The 11,535-nt window shown below is 40.7% G+C and overlaps 1 protein-coding gene across 1 annotated transcript; it reads left to right on the forward strand.

The window, feature by feature from the left end:
- Positions 1 to 1,204: 1,204 nt before the first annotated feature.
- LOC139448858 (putative gustatory receptor 28b) lies at positions 1,205 to 10,796 on the forward strand. The gene is made up of 4 exons (XM_071230382.1): positions 1,205 to 2,131; positions 8,411 to 8,479; positions 9,505 to 9,594; positions 10,564 to 10,796. Exons 1-4 carry the CDS (start codon positions 1,205 to 1,207, stop codon positions 10,681 to 10,683), a joined length of 1,206 nt encoding a protein of 401 aa, XP_071086483.1. The 3' UTR covers positions 10,684 to 10,796.
- Positions 10,797 to 11,535: the final 739 nt, after the last annotated feature.

Consider the following 11,535-nt stretch of genomic DNA (forward strand, 5'->3'; position numbering starts at 1 on the left):
ACACCAGGTGTTAGATACTGAAGAGTCTGTCTTTATATAAATTTTCCATCCCATCTCTGGGAGGCTGAAAATCGCTTCTGACACTATTTTATTACCGTGTACCATGTTGTCAGACATTGCTCAATATGCATTGGCACAAAACAAGATGGTCATTTCCAGGTACCACCACAGTCGGCTTTAACAATACATTCCCAACATATGATCCCATTCAGCTAACATCAAAGGACAACCAGAACTACCCTACTGGTTATTGCTGTTGAAAAGCGCACAACTAACTTCAGCTCTTGCTTTGTTTAATACAGTTAAAACAATTCTGATCGGGGAATTCTGAACAATATTCAAGACACTCGAAGATAGGTACAAATTTGAAACGATCATTAGTCAGTTTTGTCACGGGCTATATTCCACATAATAATCCTAACACTGACGTGCGATGGACAATGAATCATTAACTTTATCTGGTTTTCTATTGATGACCTACTTGACCTACACTTTATTGGATGAAAACAAAAACCTTATCAGCTGAACAGTTATACCGTGTTGGTGACAGAACATTACACATTGCCTTGTTGGTGCAGGTAGAGCCACATTTTATCTGAATTAATCCCGGCAACCACTCACTGCGACTGTGATTGGATGACCAGCCAGGTGTGGTTTGATTGATCCTGTAATTACTAACGGCGTATGATACCCAATCACATGAAGCCACACATTTACACTACACTTGAAGCATGTTTTATTAATGGTAATATGATAGTCTCTCTGATTGTCTTTACTATCCTGTGTAGTGACATTAGTTCATTTAATGTGACTGTGATTCACATTCAATTTACAAGCCATTCCTCACACGACCATACCCACATACTAATGTGCTCTGTGCCTTTATATGTAATGTATTATTGATAGGTTTTCATTGGACGAAAGGAACTTCAAACTAAACTTTTTGGCGTGATAACGCCAAGGGAAAATGTAAATATCGTTTTTTGGTGAATAGTTTAGTAGATTGCTTTGGACCCCTGGGGTGAACGCATTATTTTTGCTGCCATCAGTGTGTGTGATGCACTTAATCGATTTGTTTCAAACGCAATATCCCCGTATTGCTCGGAATAGCTGCTAATGCACTACCATGTGACATCATCTAACTGTACCAGTTGTGTATACTCTGCCTGTCTGAGCTTTGCAGTTGAATTGAGGACGCACCGCCATGAAGCTTACAAAGGTGGAAGACATTGGACAGTTTGAGTTAAACTCGTTCATGAAACCTTTAATACAAATTTTACACTTAAATGGATTTTACCATGGACAGGAGCAAAGTCGAAGATTCAAATGCGCTGTTGTATTTCAGGCAGTTATCTTCAAGAGTCTAACCGTGTATAATGTTGTCAGATATTGTTCTATATTTCTTGGTGAGAACAAATTCGATGGCAACTTGATGTCATCTCTTGCGGTATTGTCGTTCTACTCGTATGTTACATACTTATCATTGGCTCTGACATTTGCCATTCCAAAACATTTCTGGAGATATGAAAACCTTATTGATGCTTACATATCGGACTTTGGTGCATCGCCATATCTTATGAATCTGAAGCATAAAATACGCAAATTTGTTGTAATTGTCGAGCTGTTTTATTTAAGTTTCATTATAAGTACAACATTGGGCTTAAACAATGCGTTTCCAACACTGGAACGTCATATGACCCCATTCAATAACCATCTAGGGTCAGCCAGAATCGCCTTACTTGTATTCTATGTGTTTGTACAAATTGTTGTCAGCTCACAGCTGGTTATGGCTATTGTCCTGTTCAACACAACCACGATATGTCTGATCAAGGAATTCCGAATACTATCCAAGAAACTTGAAGAAGACATGGACAAATTTGAAAGCATCTTTGGTCAGTTTTGTCAGAGGCACAAGCGTCTGTCGTTGATATCGGACGAAGGGAACAGTTTTAACAGCCACGTTGCATTTGCTACCTATGTGTTTGGGATACCAATGATCTGTTTTCTTGTTTATGGACTAATACGGGGATCACTTCCAAAGGATGAGTTGTTGTTTTGTTCTGGGAACCTCTGCACCATCACAGCTCTGATGATACTTGTGACTGTCATGGGGTTTGTTCTCAACGATTCGGTAAGACAATTGATATGATTTTAATGCAGATTATATTGGGCATTGTCCGAGAGAAGGAACATAACTTATTTGATCTGTTACTGTATCCACAGATTATTTAAATGTTAAGATCCGTCTCTTCCTAAGTACCTTTCCATGGCGAAAGTTGAGTCTAGTGGCTCTCTGTAATTACCTTGCAACTCGTGGAAAAGGCGATTGATTCGATATTCCTTAATATTTAAAAATAGATTTGTAAAGAAAATCTGTTCTGACGCTTTAAAGCTTTCGCCACAGTCTAATGTCTTACACACATACAAAGGAAACAACCATTTTACCTAAGATGGATTGAGCAGAAATCTGTACACATTACCTATTCTTACATTGTGAGAATGTTACAACTAGCCATTGCAAAATAAAGAGGATACAATAATGTATTCAAGGGCAAAACACACCAGGGCTATGCTTGCTGTAGGCATCGACGTAATAAGCTGTGCTTGCTATGTTCACATAACCTCATTATTTGGACACCCCTGAAGATCCGGGGTAGAACAGGTCTTCAGCAACCCATGCTTGCCGTAAAAGGCGACTATGCTTGTCGTAAAAGGCGATTAACGGGATCGGGTGGTCAGGCTCGGTGACTTGGTTGATACATGTTATAGATCCCAATTGCGAGGGTCGATGCTTATGATATCAATCACTGGATTATCTGGTCCAGACTCGATTATTTACAGACCGCCGTCATATAGCTGGAATATTGCTGAGTGCGGCGTAAAACAACCAACCAACCAACCATTATTTGGCAAGTTTGTATTACCTCGTTTACAGATCCGCCGACCCTTTATCTCACAAATTTGGTATTAAATTAAAATGATTAGAACAGTCGTTATTTATACCCTAGTCTGATAAATGTATAACGCAAAAATGAGTGGAGAGTTCGCTCTCTGTTGGGGCTGACTTGGGAAAGTTGGATGTCTCGTGTTTTTGGATGTTTCTCGAGAAACATCAGAGCGGCTCTTCGGGGCCAGCAAATACATCAGCCAAACCTACCAGTGACAAATGTTTAAAAAACAATTAACGTCTGTTTTAATTGGTATTCTTGTTAATTTGCTTGCTTTATAAAAAAAAAAATCATTGTATTTTGATATACTACAAAAAAAAAAGAAATTAATGAACATGTGACTACAATTAATCTGTCATGGTAAAATAACACCAGATTAACCACACAGAAAGGGAGAGAGCGCGCATTAAAAACGGCAACAATGGTTTGCAAATAGATGTTTCATTTCGACAACCGACTCAATGTTTGGAACAAAAGAACATTCGCAAGCGAAATAACTACATTTTATCAAACGAAAACGATACCATCTTACAGTCGGCGGACAGACTTTCATGAACTCGCGCGATATGGTGCACAGGGTCTTATTACGCAAAAAATAGCAGCTACAAGAGATTTTGGCACTGTAAACCCGGCATGGTGACACCGTGGATCAATTTTTCGCAAGTCACGGTCCAGTGCCGCTATGTTCCCCGACTGAATTTCCGACACCGATTGGTAATCTCCGGCGACCGTCATTGTACTGTGTGATTGTTTTGTGTTAGAGAATTAGTGGCCAAACTATGTCTCGCTGTTTTAATCTAATGACACTCTCAAACCATGTAATGTCTGGATGTATGTTATCTGGTATATGTTCTCTACTACAATCGTGTATTGAAAATGTTTCTTTTTGTATTTATCATTTGCAAACACTAGGGGAATTCATATCTACATTCAGATATTTCTCAAGTATTTATGGTCATTTTTGCCTTTTCAATAATTGTACATAGCTTGTTGTTTATCTTTAATGCTACCGTTGGATAGCTTATGTTAACACTTCATTTTGATACTAAGATCTCCAATGTAAATATAGTAGTTAGTTTGCTATTCTTGTTTTTCCCGTGTTTAGAAACACACGTTGTCTTGTCGGCATTCCCCGGCGGTCCTCGGCAGAATATTCAGTTTTTCTAGTCATCCTTGGATAACCAGCTTTCGCGTGATTTAAAGTCTTTGTTTCTAATACTCCGTTTTTTAGCAATACATGGATAATCAGCCTTCCCGTGTTTGACTAGGCGCTTGGTGACTAGTGAGGTGAGATGAGGTGAAATAGGGTTTAACGTCGCATCCAAGATTATTGCACTTATATTGCGACGTGCATGCACGTGTATGTGTGTGTGTGTGTGTGTGTGTGTGTGTGGCAGCTTGTACTAGGCCGGACTAATGCCGATTTATAGTGCTAGCTCACTGAGATACCATGCCGCAGTTTAAAATGAATACCCCACTCAGACGCAGTATACTGACTCCGAGCCGACCAGTCCTTGTTTTAGCCCCTTAATGCCGAGCGCCAGACAGGGTAACAACAAGTACCATCTTTTAACGTCTTTTGGTATGACGCGGCCGGGATCGAACCCCGGACCTTCTGCTCTCCAGGCGGACGTTCTACCACTTGACCACGGATTAACAGAAACATGAGTCGATTAAGACTAGTTGATTTTCAGACCCCCTTTGTTTATACCCCCTTTGTTTACTGAGCCGAGGTTAGTCACTCAGTGTGTGGAGTTAATTGACTCAGGTGTTAATTTGTCGCAGCCGACTTAATAGGTTGTCGACGCACCGGCTCCATATCTGGCCAAAGTGCTGGTTTCGCTACCTTCCCTTTTATAGCTGTAATACAATTGTCCGGCTAAAAAACGCTTGTATATTTGCGCTGATAGAATTAATTTGTGATTTGTATGAGCGCAGATTGGCTTTGTTTTTAATTATCAACTATGAGCACAATTAATTGAAATCTAATAAACCTAAGAACTTATAACCACGTAATCACTTTATACTTATTTTATGACACCCCTGATCATTGGAGCAAGCAACACAGAACGACACTCCAATCCACACGAAATTGCAACAGTCAGATGACTCTAGCAACGGTACTAATCCCCCTAAATGACTTACAAACCTTTAAAGCACTAGGTATATATTTAATCAAAACAGACCTAGTTGGCCGCATTTAAAACTAAAAGTACAACAAACAAGCTGCCAATAAAACCTAAAATTCTAAACGTATAAAAACACACAAACTCCTTTTAGTCCCCCCTCCACCTTGTGCATGGCATATTTCAAAATTCCAAATTTGTTCTCCAAATGCAGTAAGCAACCCTAAAAAGCTCCACCCAGGTATCCTCACCTTTTCGGACATACCCATTTCGACCAAACACCAAATGGCCTGGCGGGCCCGTGCGCGAAATAGGCATATGTTGGAAAGCGCACGTTGAATTACCAATTTAAGTAAGTATTGGAGCACAGCTCCGTGATAGGCAGCCACACACATACATACATGTTTGTCGCTAAATAGGTGCAATAATCATGAAACTCTATTTCCCCTCACCATCTCACATGTTCCAGGACGTTAGATGGACGCACAGCATGAACTGTGAGATTCTTCGAAAATATAATCCTCTGTTATTGAGTACCGACTTCATGAAGCTATAGAACGTAAAACGTTACTTTTAACACCGGGTTTTCATGTTGGTTGAATTTTTATGAAGTTGTTATTTTGATTTGTAAAGAAAACAAAAGAAAATCGACAGAGAACATCACATGCACGCGAGAGAGAATTTGCTTATGTTTTTTTTATATCCTGAGGGAAACAAATAAGTGAACACCACTTTATCACACTGTTCCTTTATTTATTTCCAGATTTTCACCCACAGAGCAAGTCAAAGCATGCGAAGAAACCTGGAAAAGAATAAAGGAACATGTACTTTCATGTGTTCCCTTATTTGTTTCCCTCAGTATATCTACAAAAATGCTGTTATTGTTAATGACGGATAATGCGCCATTATGGTTTACCTGTTTTCATTCTGGTAAACACATTTTTGGATAAAAATCTCTTCGACCTGACGCAATTTACTAATTTCCCTGGTTTACATTTTGTTTTTATCCTATACTTCTACAGTGCTATTTGGCATGATACAACAATTGCAATGCGGCGAACATAAATAGAGGGAATAACAATCAACGACTTACAAATATTACCCTTCTGTCATAGGGTTGGCTGCAAAACCATTAAAGAGGTCCTTATCATCACAGGAACACAGATTATTATTGTCGTCATGCTGTTTCAAACAATGTAAATCCATTAGGCTAATAGCTCCATTTGTTTGTATAAATGATACGATAATGTTTTGGTTTACCCACTGATAGCCGGATTATAAGAGGCAGATGATGTTGTATAGATTTACAATTCGTGTTTAGTTTGAAAACATTTGCTTTTAGTTAACATTAATGGCCTGTAACCAATGCAGGTATACGTTTTCGTTGTCGTGTGTACACTTCTTAAATAGCATTGTTCCACGTACATTTGCCAGGAATCTATAAAACGTAGTCATTCAGAAACATTGACTTAGATCCTACTTCGTGACGCTAGGGATAGCTTCTGTGGACATATAACAACCCAATCGGAGTCAAACCTTCCATGTTTTTCTAATTAGAAAATTTGTACGAAGAAACAACTGCAATAATACCATGCCTCTATGAGCCAACATTTGTTTTCTTGAACCATGAAGCTTAAAGTGGAACCAATTTCCACCACAGCACATGGGCCTGCTTGCAGTGACACAGACAGTGTTGACAGAAATGTCGATGGAATATTTCGACCAATACATCTGCTGCTACGGGTGTCCGGTTTCTACATCGGTTGTAACAAACACAGAATGTGCAATGCCCTAGAGCTTCTTCACTGCGTTACCATGAAGCTTGTCCTGGTGTTCAACATGGCTCGTTACGCCACAGTGTTCCTCATCGACACCGAATTCGGAGGCAGCTTGATGGGATCTTTGTCACTCTTCCTCCTCTATACCTTAGGAGCCATTCTGTCCATTGTCATGGCCAAGCCGGTATACAAGTGGCTTCCACGTTTTATCGATGACATGAAGAGCTACATTAAAGAATACGGGAGCTCTCCGTATTTGGCCAAGGCAAAGTCACAACTGAGGATCATCCTTATAATTGGCCTCATACTAGATCTGGCATATCTTTTAACAATATCAGAAGGTATACACAGCCTACTGCCCTCTTTACGCCGACATCTGACGCCGTTTCAATCGGCATCTGGGGTAGAATACACCATGCTGATGGCTCTCCATGGTTACCTGATGATGGTGGTTGGATTGACATTCGTTTCCATCTTCATCCTCTTCCTGGTTTTGACCCACTGCTTGAAGCTTGAATTCAGTTTTGTTTCCAAGGTATTCAAGGATGCGCTAGCCAATGGGGAGGTTTACTTTGAGACAAAATTTGACATACTGCGACAACGCCATGAGAACCTGTGCCAGCTAACTGGAGCAGCTAATGAGATGGTGTGTCACTTTGCAGCCCTTGTCTATTTGTTCGGGATGCCAATCATCTGCTGTCTTGCTTTTGGAGTCATTCGAGGATCACTTCCGGTTGACGATATCATATTCAATTCATGGAATCTTATAACGGTCCTGTTTTATATGGCCTTCATAACAACAATGGGAGCAAACCTCAATATCAGGGTAGGATCAGAGACTGAGAACGTATGACAAACAGATTACAGATTAGTCGACTGTTGTTGTTAGCCCATAAGCCGGAGAAAGCAGGAAGAAAGTCTGAACCATTGTAATAGCGACATGTATATGTATTAGTGCTGCATAAGTTCACGAATGATTACATGACTCAATTTCAACACCAGTTGTTTAAATATATGATTGTCAAATTACTATTTAATGGAGTACAAAGTTACTGTTTGCGAAAATAACTAATTTCTCATACTTATATCGTGTTTTTGTTGTTTTATGCTTTTGCTGTTCAGCCATGAAATAAATAGAAGAAATTAATATCTGGTAGGCTATATTTCTTATGCTTTGGTGTATGTTAATACAGCGATTCAAACGGTTATGATTTTCTCAGCCACCTCTTGCCTTGGAAAATACCATCATTCTTAATTCATATGCTATCGTGGCCAGACTAGTTTTATTTTGTTATACTGAAAGATGTCCTTGGTAGAACATATGCATATTTTGACCATTTTATGTTTGCAATTTTATTTTAAAGCTTTATTTAGGAGATTAGCCTCTGCATTTAGGCATGTGTGTAAAATAACTCTTACAAAAGAAATAATGACATTGATTATTGTATCAAAAGGACGGATAATTCAATATTCTGATGCTTCAGTGGTTATTTGAAAAGACCAAAACATTTCTTATCAAATATAGGCGCTCTTATAATCGTTGATATACTGTTTTCAGGCAAACGAGCCCCTGCAACACATATTCCGCTCTAACTGGGCTTCTTATTCGGAGGAGACTACCCAGAAGGTGAGTTGGTAAATCATGCCACAATATGTTGCTGTGCCAATATCAACAGTATGATCATGAGTTTTTGAAATACAGCTTTGTACAACATTATCAAATATATCAGTCATATATCAGTCACACACACACACACACACACACACACACACACACACACACACACACACACACACACACACACACACACACACACACACACACACACACACACACACAGAGCCTGTACGTTTATATATAGCAAACCCAGAGGCAGCCGGTGGGCGGGAGTATATGGCAGATTATTAAACAAATACTTGCCTTTTGTCAGGTAGACATCTGATAACATGGTTGTTTAAGAAACCCGTTCAAATGATTCAAGGGGGCACGGGTGGCCCAGTCGTCTAAGGCGCCGCTATTCGCTGTGCAGAGTTGCGTCCCTTGGGCACGCCAGAAACCTATGATTGTGGGTTCGAATCCCAGTTCACCCCGATTATGTTTCTAGGTTCATCAGCACCATACCCGTGCTCGTGGGTTTCACCGAAGTGGCAAACGTCTGAGACCTGCATCACTTTGGGCTTTCCTCCCACATTAAGCTGACACGCCGTGATATAACTGGAATACTGTTAAAAGCGGCGTTAAACCCAACTCACTCACTCACTCACTCAAATGATTCACAACTTGTTATTATGCTATATCCGGAAATTTAACGCCTGCTGTGTTGATGTTGAAAGATTCCCTCTCACGTATGTCCTCACAGCGCGGAGTTCTTTGACAAAACGGGAATTGGTTACTTTTGTACTCGCCGGCTATATTCAAGCGGGGAAAGAGAAATATACAAACTATACACACAAACTAAGCACACTAAATGCTGATGCATGTATGGATGAGTTTGTTGTGGATGTAGAGTGCACTGATGGATCTGTTGTCAACGTTGGATTAGTGCAGTTATAACATGATCACATTATCACGGGACATCGCGTAAAGGCTATTTATATATAATCTTCAAAATAATAAGTCTTTATGAAACCCATTACGTTTATTTTTCACAGATTTCCCTGTTCGTGGCAAGGCTCGCTTCTGAAAAGGTCGGCTATTCTGTCTATGGCTTGTTCACGATCGACAGATCGACAATTTTGATGGTATGTTATTTAGTTACAAAAACATTTATAATTTGAACGCTGTTTCTTGTGTTGTACCCACCATTGTCCTTGATTCAGTTAGCTCCGTCGATCTTGTGTACACGTGCTACTATCATCAGATCATCTCGTACTGGCTTTACTGTTAGGAGGATGTGAGGGAGTGGTGGTTGGGTTAACGTTGTGGTTAATACGATTTACCGAAAACATGGGTTTTATTACCCACATGCGAACATTATTTGAAGTCCATTTCTGGTGTTCTCACGCTAATGGATGGATTGTTGCTGGAAAAACGGAACTATACAGTTACGCTTTCCAGAGTGTAGATGCTAAAATTTGGCATTTACCTTCTTGCATGTTCATCAGAAAGATAGATTATTAAGGGTCATAAACGAGATTTCCCCCTTATAAATCAAACAGTAGTTTTCAATTTTCTCGAACAATGTCGAACAATATTCCTGCAGCTCCAGCCCTTGGTGAGTACATTTCAAAACGTTTGAGGTACAATCGGTCGTGTTCTTTTTACCCCGAATTCAAAGGGCGTCATACAATCAATTTATGGTAGACATGTGGAGGACATTTCCAAAGTTGACGCATCAGTGACAAAAGTGATCTTCGATGACATTTCCGGTTTTGACTACCATATGTTCCTCTGTTTTTTTCATGTGAACAACTAACTTGTTTTTGCATGTGTTTGTTACGGGTACCATCGGTGGGGCAGGATACGCCCTCTCTTTCGCGAACACCTGGTCTCATCACTATTTCATAGTGATTCATAAACACATGCTCGGGTTGTAGTCGGAATCGTACAGTCGAGATTTCTTAGGAATATGGTAAAGGGTTTTGCTGCTTTTATTTACATGTGATGTAATCGTTGTCATCCTTTAAAATGTTGGTGTATGCATCTTTATTTAAATGGATAATTATGTTAGAAATAAAGGCATAATCTCTCTGTTGTTGTTTTCTGTCTAGGTGGTGGGTACAATCCTGACGTATGCTGTGGTGGTCCTCCAGGTGCAGCCTGACTCAGGAGCTGCCTGTAACAGGTGCCTGACCGCCGACAATCTCAACCTAACACAACTGTGTTCCTAGGACAGTTCTGACTCAGGAGCTGGCTGTAACAGGTGCCTGACCGCCGAGAGTCTCAACCTCACACAGCTGTGTTCCTAGGACAGTACTGACTCAGGAGCTGGCTGTAACAGGTGCCTCACCACCGAGAGTGTCAACCTCATGCAGCTGTGTTCCTACGACAGTTCTGACTCAGGAGCTGGCTGTAACAGGTGCCTGACCGCCGAGAGTCTCAACCTCACACAGCTGTGTTCCTAGGACAATACTGACTCAGGAGCTGACTGTAACAGGTGCCTCACCGCCGAGAGTCTCAACCTCACACAGCTGTGTTCCTAGGACAGTTCTGACTCAGGAGCTGCCTGTAACAGGTGCCTCACCGCCGACAGTCTCAACCTCTGTGTTCCTAGGACAGTTCTGACTCAGGAGCTGCATGCAATGAACGTTGTTTACTCAGCCAGAATGTCAATGTCACTAGAACTGTTCTGGCTCTGCATGTGACTGGAGTGAGTGAGTATGGTTTTACGCCGCTTATAGTAATAATCCAGGGGACACCAGAAGTGGGCTTCACACATTGTACCCATGTCGGGAATCGAACCCGGGTCTTCGGCGTGACGAGAGATCGCTTTAACTACTATGCTACCCGACGACTGGAGCTTTTTCACGCACAACCTTTAACTGACACTAAATTTAAATGTCCCTTCACCGTTCTGATCCAGGAGCCAGTTGGACTCGTTATACCTCTAGCAGCTGGTACAAATAACACTTGGTCAAGTGATGCTGTGGCTACGTTCGTGATTCCTGACTGTATCGTCTTCTTCTTATCATCGTGCTGATCTCCCTTTTCCATTGTTTGGTGGGCGAGCTTCAAAATGTCTG

Source organism: Haliotis cracherodii, unplaced genomic scaffold (genome assembly GCF_022045235.1).
Source record: "Haliotis cracherodii isolate W230 unplaced genomic scaffold, xgHalCrac1.p SCAF_7, whole genome shotgun sequence".
NCBI lineage: Eukaryota > Metazoa > Mollusca > Gastropoda > Lepetellida > Haliotidae > Haliotis > Haliotis cracherodii.

Excerpts from the sequence above, each read along its gene's own strand:
- LOC139448858 (XM_071230382.1), top strand. The coding sequence starts at position 1,205 with ATGAAGCTTACAAAGGTGGAAGACATTGGACAGTTTGAGTTAAACTCG. Across the intron at positions 2,132-8,410 it reads GGTTTGTTCTCAACGATTCG|GCAAACGAGCCCCTGCAACA; the intron begins GTAAGACAATTG and ends TACTGTTTTCAG. Across the intron at positions 8,480-9,504 it reads CGGAGGAGACTACCCAGAAG|ATTTCCCTGTTCGTGGCAAG; the intron begins GTGAGTTGGTAA and ends TATTTTTCACAG.